Source organism: Pongo abelii, chromosome 10, assembly GCF_028885655.2.
Source record: "Pongo abelii isolate AG06213 chromosome 10, NHGRI_mPonAbe1-v2.0_pri, whole genome shotgun sequence".
Classification (NCBI taxonomy): Eukaryota; Metazoa; Chordata; class Mammalia; order Primates; family Hominidae; genus Pongo; species Pongo abelii.
In genome coordinates, this window is record NC_071995.2 from 4666982 (window position 1) to 4684484 (window position 17503).

The 17503-nt window shown below is 39.8% G+C and overlaps 2 protein-coding genes and 1 pseudogene across 4 annotated transcripts in view; 1 reads left to right on the forward strand and 2 right to left on the reverse strand.

Moving 5' to 3' along the window:
* The window catches only part of AKAP3 (A-kinase anchoring protein 3), a 34986-nt gene extending 19803 nt beyond the window's left edge, over positions 1–15183 (reverse strand). Inside the window, exons 1-3 of one of the 3 annotated variants that reach the window (XM_054526718.2) lie at positions 14464–15183; positions 7919–8024; positions 4106–4201 (exon numbers count right to left, since the gene is read on the reverse strand). In XM_054526718.2, coding sequence (XP_054382693.1) covers positions 4106–4201 — 96 coding nt within the window. In that variant the 5' untranslated portion in view covers positions 7919–8024; positions 14464–15183. Of the gene's footprint in view, positions 1–4105; positions 4202–7918; positions 8025–11070; positions 11501–14463 lie in introns of those variants that run through there. The other 2 variants (XM_054526719.2, XM_002822791.6) reach the window with 2 other exon arrangements.
* LOC100461779 (ras-related protein Rab-5A-like) lies at positions 1011–2149 on the reverse strand (annotated as a pseudogene).
* Positions 15119–17503, forward strand: part of NDUFA9 (NADH:ubiquinone oxidoreductase subunit A9) — a gene marked incomplete at its 5' end in the record, with an annotated part of 40894 nt that continues 38509 nt past the window's right edge. The window contains 1 exon segment of the mRNA NM_001134130.1: positions 15119–15185. Coding sequence (NP_001127602.1) covers positions 15137–15185 — 49 coding nt within the window.

The window sequence follows — 17503 nt, forward strand, 5'->3', positions numbered from 1 at the left end:
ACTTTATTCAAACCTGAGCACCTCAATATAAAACTAAACACTGGTGACCCATTTTCCTAATTCTGAATTATTGTAAATGTACAAGTTCTCCTAACAGTCCAACACTTAAACAGATTAAATCATCTCCGACACATGGTAGCTCTCATGTAAGGAAAATACCTAAAATAATTAGTGCAATATACTGAATTGATCAAAATAAAATGAAGGTTGAAACACAAGGCTGCAAGATTGTTACTAACATATTGCAATACTTTATGTTACAAATTACAGGCACATTGTTCCTTATGGTTCATGAGCCACGGAGGAACAACTGAAGCCCCTTCCTGTCAAAGGGGGAGAGAGAAATCATTGGCTGTTTTAGTAACTGTACATTTTGTATACTTTTAAGCAACTCTTAAATATTACAGAAAAGTAATACATGTATGGAGACTATAATGCAGTACCCTATTGACAGTACAGCTGAAGGTCGAATTTAAAATAATCAAGTTTAAATATACATAATTGTTAGTGCATTGACTACATTGTGTCACAAGCGAACAAAAGTCCCCTCCCTGCACCAAACAACCAAACCTATGTAATGGCCAGCGGTGATTAATTAGAAATCACAGACACCTGGTTTATTTCATTTTTGTTAAAGAACTCACATGTTTGAAAGGAACACTATCCATTAAGATGCATTTATTAGTTCTCAAATTCCTAAAACAAGATGGGATTGCATTTGATTATTTTTTACCCCATTAAAAAAAAAAAAACACAGGACTGGCTATAATTTAGATGCCATTAACGCTCTTTCCACCCCCCACCTTGTATATGTGGGATTATTTTCTTGTGGTTCATTTATTAAAATATGGAATGTTCATTTTAAATACTGATACCAGGAGAAATGAACATTTGCCTGAATACTATGGCTAAGCATAAATAACTTTAGAATCTTCTTCTACAAAAAGAATGTTTTTGAAAAGCCCAAATTAGTAAATTCTATTTTTTTTCCACAGATGACTACTGTACCAGTGTGGAGAAACGGGCTGGTTAACTGTGTGGGTCCAGATAGTCATTTGTCTATATTCCTAGTGATGAGAAATTATTCCCCCTAACCTTCCAATGAAACAAGTATACACATAGTTCTCCTTTTTCCCTATTGCTGAAACATTAGTAAGAGGGACCCATGCATGTTATTAAAAATTAAGTTCAAAACACTTAATCTGCATTAGAAACTTGACTCTATCATAAGTCTCTTTTGGAAATCATACTGGGCTGGTTAAATGGTCCAATTCCATTGTTATTAACATTTAAGAAGCAGAAGACTATTCCAGCTAGTTCAAACTGGAGGTTTAGTTACTACAACACTGACTCCTGTTTGGTTGTGTGGGTTCAGTAAGGGCTACTCCTCTTCTTCTGGCAGAATCTGCTTCTGGATTTTGCAGTTCGTTCTTTGGCAATTTTTTAGCTATTGCCATGAACATTTCATTTACATTCACTGATGTTTTAGCTGATGTCTTCATGAATGATAAACTATTGTCATCTGCATAGGACTGTGCTTCTGGAAATCTACTGCTTTTTTATTTGCTAGGTCAGCCTTGTTTCCTGATAAAGCTACTACAATGTCAGGACACGCTTGCCTCTGAAGTTCTTTAACTCAATTTTTTGCTCTTGCAAAGGACTCCTCATTTGTGATATCATATACAACTATGGCTGCTTGTGCTCCTCTGTAGTACATTGGTGCTAGGCTACGGTATCATTCTTGACCAGCTGTATCCCATATTTCAAACTATACTGTAGTGCCATCAAGACACACAGTTTGGGTTAGAAAATCAGCCGAATCTGTAGAAGCACTTTAACTTATCCAAAACATCTATTTGCTGGCTAAGAACCACCACTCTTAGATCTCTTCATTTTGTCTTCACTTCCATCACCAGCACTAGCAGTTGGTTTTCTTTTTGGGCCCAAATTTCACAAAGAAACAGCTTTTACCACTTTGAGAGTTACCCCGATGGTACTCTCTCGAAACTCATGAAATTGGCCTTTCACAGAACGAAGCACTAGGCTTGATTTGCCAACAGCAGACTCTCCCAGAAGTACTAGTTTGAACTGGCATATTTTATTTCCAGTATTTGGGCCACACGGTCTTGGTTGTGCCTCGATTAGCCATGTTCACATGTGAAATAAGTCCCTAATTTCAGACTCTTCAATGAACTTCCACAATTCAAGGGGTCAATTTTCTTCTTTCTGGAGGCAAAGAAACCTGAGATGTGGCAAGCGGAGCTGTGGGCTGAAGCCCCAGGCATGGCCTGTAGGACGAGAGTGTGTCTATGACGGTGGTCGTGGTGGTGGTGGTGGCCGTGGCATCTGCTCTTCGGGCCGCTCGCTACCCTCACCGACATTTCTACTTTGATATGTGTGTTTTTTATTCTCCGAAATGAATGATAAGGCTCGGAGGGGCAGTAACTGTTATATTCCTTTTTGTTTCTCACTTAGTAAAAAATCACTAAGTTCATTTGATTTAACATTGAAACTGATCTGCCTTTTGTTTCTCCAAATGAAAGGGCAGAAGTAAATCAAAGATCTAGTTGAAGCAGTTTTGGTTGGCCCTTACTCTATAGTAATTGAATATTTATTATCTTTATGTCTTAATGTCTTATGTAGATTTGTTAATATTTTCTCTTTAAAACTTTATATAGATCGACCAGATTTGGACAAATAGAAGAGGACGGGTCATTTGCATTTGATTACATGCAAATAAATGTCTGATAAATGTTAACTTTTTTTTTATTTTGAGACAGAGTCTCACTGTTGCCCAGGCTGGAGCGCAGTGGCATGGTAATAGCTCACTACGACCTCAAACTCCTGGGCTCAAGTGATTCTCCTGCCTCAGCCTCTCAAGTTGCTGGGACTACAGGCGTGTGCAACCACTCTGGCTAATTCTTTTTCTAGTAAAGACAAGAGTTTTGCTGTGTTGCCTGGGCTGGTCTCCAACTCCTGGGCTCAAGCAATCCTCCCGCCTTGGCCTCCCAAAGTGTTAGGATTACAGGTGTGAGCCACTGTGCCCAGTCTGATAAATGTTGTAATAGGATAGAGTCTATTAATAATAGTGATTCCACTAGATTATGAGATCCTTAAAAGGAGAGAATCCCAATTTATTTTTATATCTCTGACCCTGACAGTCAGGACAGTGTCTGTGCCAGTTATTGACTTACTGTCTCTCACTCCAAATCCACCCTTCTTTGCCTTGCTTTGTGATACCAGAGCTGAACCCTAAACATTTCTCCTTTGCAGTTGGCATTGTCAACAGAGGGTACTGGGGGACACTGCATGGTCAGAGCAGGAGGAAAGGGCTTCCTTCTGGCAAGTTTCCTGTGGCAGCCACATTCTCTCCAAAGAGATGGGAAGCAGCTTTGGTTGAGGTAGAGCGAGCTCTTGTGAGTATTTACTTAGTTTCTTCCTTGTTTATGTAATTCTCAGCCTGGGGGTAGTAGCTGCTTTCTGCATTTGTTATTTCTGGGATTCCTAGAGTCCTCTTTTATGCCTGTTAGCAGTTAACTACGTTTTATTAGTAAATAATTTTTAAATGTTAAGTTACTGGTATGGTTTCTATCTTCTGACTAGACCCTGACGATACATTGCCTGATATTAAGTAAGCATTTAATACATGTTTGTTGAATGATGAAGGCAGGATGACAATGTTACTTAGATGAGAGTTTATAGTTCTGAGAATTTTAAGGCATCCTACATTTTAGAAAATATTTTCTATAAGCCTTGGAGACATTTATCTCCAATTCCTTTCTGTTTGAAAATTAAAATTTTATACCTGTAATATACAGCTGACATATACATATATATTTATATATACATACATGATATATGTTTTACAGCTTATATGTACATATATATTTCATTAATTATAGTATATTAAATACCATAGGATGGGAATTTTTTCCAGAAAACTATAAATGGGAATGTTTTGTTCTATAAGGGCTGATTTCCCACCTGCCTCAATAATCCCACCTTGAAAAATAAGAGGTTGGTGGTATGGTGGAGAGAATAAGGCTACTCTTAATGACAGCCTCCATATTCTTAACCTAGTGTTTATCAAGAGGTTGACCCTTACCATTTTCCAGTCCTGGGCTTGGTTGTCTCCAGGAGAATAGACATCAACTTTGCATACTCCATTTTGGCTTTGTAACCAGTCAACCTTTTCTGACATCTGGAAGTAGGGGAAAAAAATGAGAAAGGGTCATCACAAGGGCAGATTTTATGAAAGTAAGAAGAAATGTGGTAAAGGGCTAAAGTATGGGAAAGATGAACAATGCCTTCAGTAGAGACCTTCCCTAACAGCCACTTCAGACCCACTCCACTCTGAATAGCTTCATCCTCAGCTCTCAACAGAAGGAATATTTCTTAAACATATTTGTACCTCTAAGGAAGAAGCTGGTGCCTGGTATCTGCTACAGGTGCTTAACACATCTTTGTTAAATGAATGAACCTGGGCAGCCATGTCCTGCCCCTTTATGTCCTTGCTTGGCGACCCTACCCCTGCACTCACAGGATTTTCAGTAGACACTCAAAACTCAAGATGACCAAAACAGAATTAATTTACTGCTCCTTTGTCTGTTCTTGCCCCACCAACTTAGCTTTTAAGTAATTGTTTTATTTTTAATTAATTTCTAAAGCTGTTGCTTACTCATACTAGCAGTAAGTCTGGTAGCTCTTTCTTAAGACCAAACCCTCTTCATTAGCCAAGGATCCTGGGGGAATTCTCAGCCTCTAGGGTTCAGCTAAATTTCTGAGTATCAGTCAGGACAAAAGAGATGTCATGTGTGCCATTCAAAGGGCTTTTGTCCATGGATGCAGCGATTTCCTTGCTGATGTGAATTTGTTCACAACCTTCCCAATACTTTGCTCTATTCCCTAATCTCAGTAATGGCACCACCATTTACCTGGGCTTCTAAGCCAGAAAACTGAGATTCATTTTAATTGTCTTATTCCACCCCAAGCTTCCCTCTAGCTACTATTTCTCTCTTTTTCCATTTGCAGTCATTTTTCTTAAACATATTGCTTATACCTGCTGCTTTCATTGTTTCTCCTCGCAAATGAGTATTATATGTACATACCTATTATATGTACTCCTTTGGGCTTTGGCCTTAGTCTCACACACTTTCCACACCATCATATCTTACTTGCTAGTCTTTGAAAACATGGCCAACTCTCATGATGACTGAGAGTTATCCACTGATCATCTAAAAGTATGAGAACCTTCTCTTTGCCTTCTTTTTCTATGCCAGACTTCCATTCCCAGGCTTTCACACTGAAGTTTCCCTTCTTATGTTCTTTGCTCAGCTCACCCCTCCTTCCCTCTTCATCCCTTAGGCTCGGTTGGCATTAAAAAATTTTTTTCTTTTGGGGGGTGCAGTAATATTTTATTTTATTTTATTTTTTCTTTTTTTAAATTATACTTTAAGTTCTAGGGCACATGTGCACAATGTGCAGGTTTGTTACACATGTATACGTGTGCTGTCTTGGTTTGCTGCACCCATTAGCTCATCATTTACATTACGTATTTCCCTAATGCTGTCCCTCCCCCATCCCCCAACCCCACGACAGGCCCCGGTGTGTGATGTTCCCCACCCTGTGTCCAAGTGTTCTCATTGCTCAATTCCCACCTATGAGTGAGAACATGCAGTGTTTGGTTTTCTGTCCTTGCGATAGTTTGCTCCGAATGATGGTTTCCAGCTTCATCCCTGACACTACAAAGGACATGAACTCATCCTTTTTTATGGCTGCATAGTAGTCCATGGTGTATATGTGCCACATTTTCTTTCTTTTTTTGTTTTTTTTTGAGACAGAGTCTCACTCTTTCACTGCAGGCCGGACTGCAGTGGCACTATCTCAGCTCACTGGAAGCTCCGCCTCCTGGGTTCACGCCATTCTCCTGCCTCAGCCTCCCAAGTAGCTGGGACTACAGGTGCCTGCCACTGCGCCCAGCTAATTTTTTGTATTTTTAGTAGAGACGGGGTTTCACTGTGTTAGCCAGGATGGTCTCGATCTCCTGACCTCGTGATCCACCCGCCTCAGCCTCCCAAAGTGCTGGGATTATAGGCATGAGCCACCGCGCCCAGCCTATGTGCCACATTTTCTTAATCCAGTCTATCTATCATTCATGGACATTTGGGTTGGTGGCGTTAAAAAATTTAAAAACAAACAAACAAAACTCCGCTCAGATCTATACTTCTCAATGATCAAGGTGGAATAAGATAGCCTATTTCTCCTCTCCAATGCCTCAAACGTCTTTATGAAATAGAATATCTCTGTGCTTTGATTCCAACCAAACACTGGTTTAAAATACTGTTAAAATCAAGCTCAACAGCTTATCCTAATTTTTTATAGTGAAATTGTGTTTTATGAAGAATTGCTTGAAATAAGTGAAGCAGTATTAAGGCATGAACATCTGGTTAACTGGAAATATTTGTTTTAAAGGACTGTGGACTGTGGTGAGGGTAGACGTCCTCCCTCAAAATAAAACCAACACAGATTAAAGAAAGATTAAATACATCATTGCAACTTATATAAGTGGATATGTCATTTTTGTTATACGGGGTGTTTTAGATAATCATTACAAAGAAAATACAAGATCTTTTAAGAGCTACTTATTCTTTGCTCCCACAAGGATTTGTACTCATTTTCACACAGAAATCACTAACTCAGATTACTGAGCTAAGGAAGCAGTTTATTTTAATATTCCAGGCACTCAAATACAATGGATTCCTTAGGTAAACAATGGGTTTTCCATCCTAATTAGACATGAGCATCACCAAGAGAACTGTGTAAAGATACTGAATCCGAGTTACCACCCCCCGAAAATCGTATTTCAATGGTTTTGGGTTGGGGAAACTTAGGCATTCTTAACATTCTTAAATGCTCTCTGAGTGATTCTAAAACACATCAAAGAATTGAGAATTCCTATCAAGAATTGAGAATTCCTAGACCAGGGCTTATCTGGAGAGACTCTGTGAAAAAGACTGGGTAGGTCCAGAAAGATAATTATTTACCCATTTCTTTAAAAATTTTCTCTGAGACAGATTTTCTAACTTCCATTTTTTTTTTTTTTTTTTTTTTTTTGCGACAAAGTCTCACTCTGTTGGCCAGGTTGGAGTGTACTGGCACTATCTCGGCTCACTGCAACATCTGCCTCCCAGAATGCTCACCACAACCTCCGCCTCCCAAGGGAGTATCTAACTCCTTTAGATATTCCAGCTCTGTCTGCTAACATCCTGGAAGCTGTGAAATTTTCCCATGGCCAATAGAAGGATTGGATTAAAATGTTCCTCAAAAATGTTCATGTGATGATTACCTGCCTCAGCCTCCCAAGTAGTTGGGACTACACCAGGCGCTCCACATCTGGCTAATTTTTGTAATTTTAGTAGGGACAGGGTTTCACCATGTTGGCCAGGCTGGTCTTGAACTCCTGACCTCAAGTGATCCGCCCGCCTTGGCCTGCAGGTGTGGGCCACCGCACCCGGCCAGATTTCCTAATTTTCTTTGGTATCTTATGTTAATGTTTTGTTATCTTAACAAGGAAGTTGTTAATGCCTTGAAGTTAAACTCTGTAATGTCCTCTGCATAAACATACATACATATAAATATTTTTATACTTGCATCATTACTATAAAGAAAATAATGAATGCTACTATTATTTGGCCAAAGAATTGGAAGACTCAGAAGCAGGTTGTCCTAGATTATTGATAGTACAAGTGAGAGCCAGAAACACAATCTCCTAATCTTCAGTGTATATTTCATCCAAATGAGTTACTTCTAATAGAAAATTGTGACAAAATCAATAGGATCTATTGCTTTATTTAAGCTATATATAATTAAAATGCTGACAATTATGTACAAAAAGTACAGAAATTATGTGATCACTTACTCTTACTGAGGATAGGTTCTGAGATATGAGGAAAGCTCTTGATTAATTTACTGTTGTCTTCACTATCCCTCAGTTTACCCCCCTCCTGCCATGTAATATAAGGAATCTGCAATGGAAAGACACAGATAAAAATGACTAATTTTACAAAAGGAACTTATTGCTCTTATTACCAAATAATGATTTTGACTTGTTTATTATTTTTCACGTGTGCATTTAAGTAATGAGCTCAAAATGACATTCAGATTTCATGAGTGCACATCTTATTCTTGATGCAGTCTAGCAGTTGCAAGATGACAAAAAAGGTTGCACTTTTGGGCCAATGATTTCTTAAATGACTATTGTTATTTCTCACTTTCAAATCACTGGTATACAGTCTTTTTAAACAATGAAGACCCTAAAAATTTTTAGCTTAATTTTAAATTTGCTTAAATAGGAAGTTGGAAGAAAAATAGCTGGAATGAAGAATAAGCACCCTGAAATTATGGAACTGAAAACACTTTGCAAGCATCTTTGAGGACTTGAGAGAAATACACACACTCAAGTTATAAAGGGAGTTCATAGATATCTTCCAGATAAATTAACTTCCTTGTTTTAGTTCTACTAAGACATTTCAGTGGAAGACATTAGGGCACTGTACTCTCTTCTTGAATATCCACCCAGCCCCCCAGTAATGGCTCTCTAAATTCTACTCTTACTTTTTAGCCCAGGTCAAGGGCTACCCCATCCATGAAATATTTTCTAGCTACCTAATGAATGTGATTGCTCCCTCACTGAGGTTTCCATCATATTTTGTTTCAACATGTACATTCTATCTAGTATTTTAATTGCTCCCATATATTTCATTTTCTTTATTGGATGACTTCATAAGGGGAGAGGCATTTTCCTATTCATCTTGATATCTCTCATAGTAGCTAGTATCTTAAAATTAGAGCTCAATAATTATCTGCTGAAAGAATGAATATGCACAGTCTGCCCATTTTCAGATAGCTCATTTTTTCTTTTGGATTGGAGAATCCAAGGACAAAAAAGAGACAGCTTGCTCAAATTTACTATGGTGGTAATCCATATATTCAAGCCTTCTTGAAGCTTGACTCCTTTGGGAGATATGTTCACCGCACAGACTTAGTCAATGATTTACTAACAGACCTTCCTATTCCACTAGTACAAATAAATCAACATCTTAAAAGTGCTTTTGTATTTTTTTTTCACAGAAAGCGTAACTACTAGTCAAATATATTCAGCAAACACTTCACTTAAATATATTCTAATGTTTTAATTCTATTTTCTAGGTCCTATGTGTGGGTTTATCTGCATCATGAAACTTGTTTTGGACTTTTAAAAATTCCTAATTGTCTGTCCTAGATGACAGCATCTATAAAGAGGTACTTTAATACTTATTAATGATAACGACATTCAGATTTCTAAATCAATGTTTCTCATAATAAAGTGGAAAAGAAGAAAGATCTAAAGAGTTTAATGAAGTCAGTGAATGGATTAATAAATTGCTGTAAGTTTAAAAGCTGGTAAATAATATCCTGGAGTTAGGGTAGGAAAAAAAAAGAGAAAATGATACTTTGTGTTATCTATTAAAGATAAATGGACCTTAGAAACCATATTTTCTAATACTCTCAGCTTATAGATTAGGATATTGAGGCTCAGAAAGAAATACTAGAATCAGCAGATATATTCCTTTAGATATTCCAGCCCTGCTAACATTCTGGCAGCTGTGAAATTTTCCCATGGCCAATAGAAGGATTGGACTAAAATGTTCCTCAAAAATGTCAATGTGACGATTACTTCAAGTTGAGGAGGAGTGCAAATCTGAATGCCAGTCATGAAGGGCATAAGCAACATAGGGGCTTGGTTATGGTCGTTATATCCTAGACCACAGCTCCATCTCAAGGTAGTTTTCTCCTGTATCCATTTTAAGTGAGAGGCCCCTGTTTACCCAAAGTTCCTAAACTCATGTAAAAACTCAGATTGCAGAAGCGAAAGCGTAAGTAAAGTTCTTGCAGGGTTGCTAAGTACTTGATCGAGTTTTGAGGTTCATTCAACCAGGTTTTATTACTAGTTTTGAGAGGGAAGGGTATGTTTCTTACATCCGTTTTCTTTTACTGCCTTCCTTTCTGTAAGTGCCTGCTACATTGTAGAAGTTCAATAAACTTGGTTGCTGATTAAATCAGAGTTTCAATCCATTTTCTTTAAATAAAGATTTGTGTGTGTGTGTGTCTCAATGGCACCATTCATTGTTAAGCTTTCCGGTGGAACGTCTTTATTTTTACCTTCCCTAAGTAATAGGTGCTTCTTCTAGTCCCTGTTAGTATAGATACTTTCACTACATAGCTATAGATATCCTGCCCTTTCCCAGTTCTGTTGTCTAACCAAGACTTCAGAAATAACAGTGAGAGGATAAAAGTGTATGAGAATTGGACTCAGGGTTATACCAGTTCTATTTCGCTCTTGGGGTACTGGAGAGGAAATAAATTTAGGAATGGCCACACAATGAATAGGAAAAGTCAGTGGGTAGTCAAGCTTCTACTCTATCAAATGGGGAAGCAGGAAGTAAGGCCCCTCATGTCTCCAAAAGGATGGCTGAGGAGATCTTGTCAAATCTGTAACAAAATCACAATGTCAGCAGCAAAGATGGTAGGTTTGACTTTAAAGCTGCTGAAGGAGAGGTTCACTTATTTCCAGAGGATTCACAGGTAAGATTAAAATTGGCTGAGCAGGCCGGGCACGGTGACTCACACCTGTAATCCCAGTACTTTGGGAGGCCGAAGTGGAGGGGATCCCTTGAGGTCAGGAGTTTGAGACCAGCCTGGCCGACATGGCGAAACCCTGTCTCTACTAAAAATACAAAAATTAGCCAGGTGAGATGGTGGATGCCTGTAATCTCAGCTACTCGGGAGTCTGAGGCAGAGGAATCACTTGAATCCAGGAGGTGGAGGTTGCAGTGAGCCGAGATTGCAGTACTGCACTCCAGTTGGGCAACAGAGTGAGACTCCATCTCAAACAAAAAAAAAATTGGCTGGACAGAAGAACAACGCTAAGTTGAACATAACAAGTTTCCTATCACTTGTCACTGAATTCTCCCTTCCAACCACAGAGGATCAGAAAATGGGCTGTTATATCAGTCCAGTAAGATTACCTACCTCTGTAGTACTGGAATAGTGAACCACAGAAGACTCCAGAATATACTTTTAAAGTCAATGAAGATGCTGGGATGTTCTTGCTCAGCTCAAGATCTTGTTTCTTCCTGTGGCCTTCCATGTACCTCCCCCTTGCTGGGACCGGACAGTGACATCAGAATCACAATTGGTGATATCACTGCCTCTATAGCAACAGTAGTGAGGCTACCAGAAAATGAATGGTCAAAAGGACAAAGAGGAGGGGTGAAGATATACTCCAAGGAGCTGATGTTTAGTTTAGAAGGACTGGGCTTTATTCTGATTAATTCTCTCTTTAGAGCAGTGGTCCCCAAACTTTTTCACACCAGGGACCAGTTTTGGGAACGACAATGTTTCCATACATGGGAGTGGGGTGGGAGTATGGTTTCTGGATGATTCAAGCACATTACATTTGTTGTGCGCTTTATTTCTACTATTATGCCATAATATAGAATCAGCGGGAGTCCTGTCTTCCTGCAACTAGATGGTCTCATCTGGGGATGGTGGGAGACAGCGACAGATCATCAGGCACTAGATTCTCATAAGGAGTGCACAACCTACACTTTTCACAATAGGGTTCAAGCTCCTATGAGAATCTAATGCCACCACTGATCTGACAGGAGGTGGAGCTCAGCTTTGCTCACTTGCTCACCATTTACCTGCTGTGTGGCCAGGTTCTAACAGACCATGGACTGGTACCGGTCCATGGCCTGAGGGTTGGGGACCTCTGCTTTAGAGTGTTTAATATAGGTGGGGGAATATGGGAGGGGGACATTTTGCCAACGGATTCCACTTAAAGCAGCAGAGTATTATGTATTAACAAATCTAGAGGGCTGCAGAGGAAAATGAGAAATAAAAGAATTGAGGGTCTAAATTTTATGCAAAGCCCATGGAATCACTTCATTTTGTCAGATCCAGCCAGGACTCTTCTTATTTACAAGCATCTTGCCTTTTGTAAAAAAATTATTTTTAGGATATTTTGCCTAAACTGACCATCTCTGGGTTAAAATTTGTCTTAGATGCTCAGAGATACAATAACCCTATTTTATCGTTTGCAATGCCTGACCTGAGAAACTGTAGTGGGAAAAATCAGACCAAGAGGCATTTGGTTAGCTACTCTTTCTGTGCTTTATTACTACATTCTCTGAAAATGTTACCTCAGCTACTCTGTAATTAATAATTAAATATAGGACTAGTATATAGTTTCCATAGAGCAAAAAGAACTTCCAAGCATGGCCACGAGATAATGATGAAAATTGCCACAGATTCAAAAGTGACTGGTTTATTACAGGGTTCCTTCAAAAAAGTTATTTATCGCTGGGCGCAGTGGCTCACGTCTGTAATCCCAGCACTTTGGGAGGCTGAGGCAGGCAGATCACTAGAGGTCAGGAGTTCAGGACCAGCCTGGCCAACATGGCAGAACCCTGTCTCTAATAAAAATACAAAAAATTAGCCAGGCATGGTGGTACATGCTTGTAATCCCAGCTACTCGGGAGACTGAGGCAGGAGAATCGCTTGAACCTGGGAGGCAGAAGTTGCAGTGAGCAGAGATAGCACCATCGCACTCCAGCCTGGGTGACAGAGTGAGACTCAAAAAAAAAAAGTTACTTATCCACTGATGATCTTTTATATTGTCTCAAGAGCTTTTGTATTCTTTTCACAGAAAGTGCACCTACTAGTCAAATTATATTTGTCAATATATCTCAGTTTCTTTTTTTCTTTTTTTTGAGACAGTCTCAACTCTCGCCCAGGCTGGAGTACAGCGGGCACGATCTCGGCTCACTGCAACCTTCGCTTCCCAGGTTCAAGTGATTCTCATGCCTCAGCCTCCTGAGTAACTGGGATTACAGGTGCACACCACCACACATGGCTAATTTTTGTATTTTTAGTAGAGGCTGGGTTTCACTATGTTGGCCAAGCTGGTCTCGAACTCCTGACCTCAAGTGATCTGCCTGCCTCGACCTCCCAAAGTGCTGGGATTACAGGCATGAGCCACTGCACCTGGCCTCTTCGTCTTTGAAATAATGGGGCTTGCTGAGCTCCTAAAATCTCTTCCAGCTCTAACATTCTATGATTTTGATATTTCAGTGGTATTTGAATAGTACTGCATGGACCTACATATAGCACTTTGCGGTGACAAAGCATCTTTGCATCTATTACGTCACCCGATTCTCATAATAACCTTTTGAGGTACCAGGGTAGGTTTTATTTACCCTGTTAGACAGGTGTAGAAACTTGTCCAGGTCACAACTAATGACTGATAAAACTGGGAATGGGATCTACTATTCTGGGTGTTAAAAATCGGTGTTCTTTCAGCCGGTCACAGTGACTCATGCCTGTAAACCCAGCACTTTTGGAGGCCAAGGTGAGAGGAGGTCTTGAGCCCAGGAATTTGAGACAAGCCTGGGCAATATAGTAAGACCTCATCTCTGGGGAAAAAAAAAGTCAGTGTTCTTTTAATTACATCATGCAACCTTGAAACTAGAACTGAGAACGTGAGGCAGTGTTTAACTTAGAGATTTTAAATTATATAATTGGCAGTGTTATACAGGAGTTAGCAGGTTGCTGATGACAGTCAGGATCTGTTGATCTGAACAAGGAAAGTATGTTAGTATCCATATTGGTCCCAAAATCAAGTATTAGCAAATTGTGTTAAGTGAACATAGGATAAGGCCAAGAAATATGACAGTGTAGCAATACTACTAAGCTTCTTGGATGAAATTCAAGGTTTTTTTCTCTCTTCCAATTCAATTTGGTAGGCGACACTTCAGTAAACTGTAGGGGTAAGATAGAGTGGAAACAGCCAAGATTTCAAGCCTAGAAATAAGCAACTTCTACATCCCTACTCATCACAGGCCTTTTTGTCTATCTCAGAAACACATACTTTTCCTGAAAAAACAAAGCACTAGAAGTATTACCAAGTCTAGAAGGAACCCGCCCTCCCCAAACTAGGTGGTTTTCTGATAAGCCTAAGGTATGTTTCACAGGATCACTGGTTGCTGTCTCCTACCCAGGAATCTGGAGAGGTTGACCAGAATAAAGTATTTTAAAATCCAAGCGCTTAGTCTAACTTGGAATTTCCTCAGTTTCTAGATGGCTCTTTGTAGAACAATGCAGATTCTCAAAGGTGTCCACAGTTAAAGAAAAAATTACAAGCCATTGCGCTAGAGAGAGCCATCTGCAGTTTCCCCTTAGACGGATGTTCAGATGGCACACATGGCCACTAAATTTTACATAATATTTCAGGAAGTTCACAGATTTCCCGAAGCCCACTCATGAATCACACTTCTGGTTAAGAACTCCTAGATTCATATGCCAGTTGGTGATAAGTGCTTTGGTATCTAAACTTAAACCAAAAATTGGTGGAATAATTACCACCTTGGATAGGATGGTCAGAGAAGTTTTATCCGAAGAGGTCACTTTTGAGCAGAGACTTGAGCTGGTGCAGACACCTGAGTGTGCATTCCAGGAAACGCGACCAGCAGGCGCAAGGGTCCCTATGAGAGAATGTGCTTGGCGGGCTCGACGTACATTTATTTACTTGGGACACACCCTATTTTGGTTTCTCTTCTCCACTTTTCCCCTCGTCCTTGTCCCCCTTTTTCTCTCTCCTGGGCCCTGGACCTCCTGAGCGCAGAGGGCTACGCCTCCTTCTTCCTCCGGACTCACCAGGGCTGCCAGCTTAGCTGACATTTTCAGGGAACAGGAAACTGAGAGTCAGGAAAGGTGAGCTCTTCTACCTCGGGTCTTGCCATTTTGCATGTCCTGAGTCAGTCACTGGTTAACTCTGAACTTCAGGTTCCTCGGCAACTAGAGATTATAAACAGCCTATACAGCCTATTCCAGATCTGAGATTCCAACAGCCAAAGTCTTTTCACTTCCTTTCTTCCCCATCTCCTTCACTTTCCCAGCTTTCTTCTTAACCAACAATCTACCCGAAACCGTCCTTTCTTGGTTAGCGCTTGCGCAGACAGGCGAGGAAAATAAGTTTTGACCCAGCTTAGTAGCCGTAGTCAGCCTGGAGCGCTGTCGTGGGGGATTGTGGGAAAAGATGGCGGCTGCCGCACAATCCCGGGTTGTCCGGGTCCTGTCAATGTCACGTAAGTGTCACCGGGAACGGCGGCCCCTGATCGGGATTCCGAGACGGGGATCTAAGGTTTTGGGAGTGGCACCGTGCTGCAGCGGTCACGCCAACTTCCTAGGCACTGTGGTTTCTCTAGGTTTGGAGCTGCCTCAGTCTGGTTTCTCCTTTTGCTTTCCGCTTCCCCGGCTCACATATTCAGTTGTGCACCACCTTGGGAGGGGACAAAAGATCTTAAGCAGCTGTAAGCGAAGAGGAGAATGCGGGGGACACGTTAGGGATCGAGAGAATCAGAATTCTGATGTGGTTGTAAGGGTTTAGGGTTATGAGAAATATTTGTATGGGGCGGGGGGAGAAATGTGTAAGGGAGCGGAAAAAAGGCTAGTGGCGAGAGGTTTTCTTGGATTGACTTTATGACCTTGTGCAAACCCTTAATGGGTCTCAATTCATATGAGCACAATGGAAATGATAATATTACAATACAAGGGAGTCTCTGATAAGATTAAATGAGCTAATATTTATAAAAGCATCCTTTTACCCAAAAGCGTCTGTACGGATATAGAATGTGTTGGGCAAAGTGCGCTGGGGTCTGGGGGAGAGAGTGATGTTTGAGGAGAGAAGAATCAGGAGCTTGGTGGAAAGGAAAGTGAAGAATGAAGGCTATGTTAGAATTTGTTAGTATTATTTAGTTTCCCTTCTGTTCTGATTGGATCTGCTCCCACTCCTCAAACTGAAAACATACATTTGTCCTTCCACTCACTAAAAAGCAAGGAAATTAGAAATACGGTTACACTTCATCATTGTTCTTTCACCCTCTACTCTTCCACAAACATATTCCAATCAAACCCCCAAAGTTGTATTTTTCTTAGTGTATTTTAGTCGTTACAGAATATCATTTGCTTTCAAAATCGGCTCATGTCAGAATCACTCGTAAAGCTTTATAAAAATTAGAAATGAGGACTGAGTGTAGAGCTATTGAGTCAGAATTTGTGAGATTAGCTCCTTGCACCTTTAATTTTTAAAAGCACCACAGATAGGTTTGATGTTCAGCCTGAGGCAAGAATTAGGAGTGTTTAGAGGGTCCTTTTTTTTTCTGTTTTCCATCTTGGGTAGAACTCCTGCATACCACTGGGAAGGTGGTGGTGCACATCACTTATAGTGGATGGTTTTGTAGTCACAATGTCTTTGCAAAGACATTTGCTGGTTCTTGTTAAACTGTTACAATTGTATGACATAATGTAGATTGTGAATGGTAATCACTATTTATTGAGTACCTGCTATCTGCAATCTCCAGTTCTAGGTATTTTTATTAATTTTCTCTTTTAACTTACTTTCCTCTGACTGACACCATAGTTTGTGTTCTTAACCACTCTGCGTTATTGTCTGGTAAAGTAAGTTTTTGAGTAAATTCTGTAGAGGCAAGTCTAGTATGTAACATAATCCACACACTATAGGACAGAACTGTGTAAGACAACTATATATAGTTAAGTGTGGCAAGACTAGTAAGTATCACAGGAAATCATAAAAGGGAAAGATTAGTATCATTTGAGGTACGGAGGGATGATTGGAAGACCAGTGGAGAATTGTAGTGCTCCCACTGATCTCTTTAGGGCTGTTATGATCTGGAAAGTCCTCTGGTAAAGGCAAGTGGATGAGAATGGAGTCATGAGGTATTCAAGAGGCAGTGAAATGACTACCTGTATATCTGGGATAGTGGAAAAGGAAGTTGAATGTGTTAGATGGGATCAGACAATGGAGACCTTTGAAAGCCAAGCAGAGCTTAGATCGGTAGTCTCCAAAGGGAGTTGTGCAAGAGGACCTAATAAGTTGTGGAAATATAATATTAGAACTCCTAACAATTGCTTTCTATAGTAATAATAGCTAACACTTATGTAGTTTAAACTGTATGCCACACACTATTCTAAGTAATATATGATTTATAATGTGTATATCATATTGGTACTACATAGAACATGCATATAATTTTTAAAATAAATACTTAAAAAAATTAATGCAGTGTGCAAGCAAATATGTCTGGACTTGGTTTGGGTATTGCAGTAGGAAACTAGGTTTTTAAGCAGAGAAATGTAATGAATATATAATTAATAAAGAATATCGTTCTTCTAATAGTACTCATAATAAATGGAAGAAAGTGGAGAGGCTGGAACCAAAGAGAGTAATAATTTATATTTATCGCACCTACTACTTGCAAGGCACTGTGACAGATACTTGCCCATATGTTATTCTCATCAACCCTTTAAACTGTGAGCTTCATGAAGCCAGGGTTTTGCATTTTACTGTGATAGTCACAGTTTCTAGAATAATTCTTGGCCCATA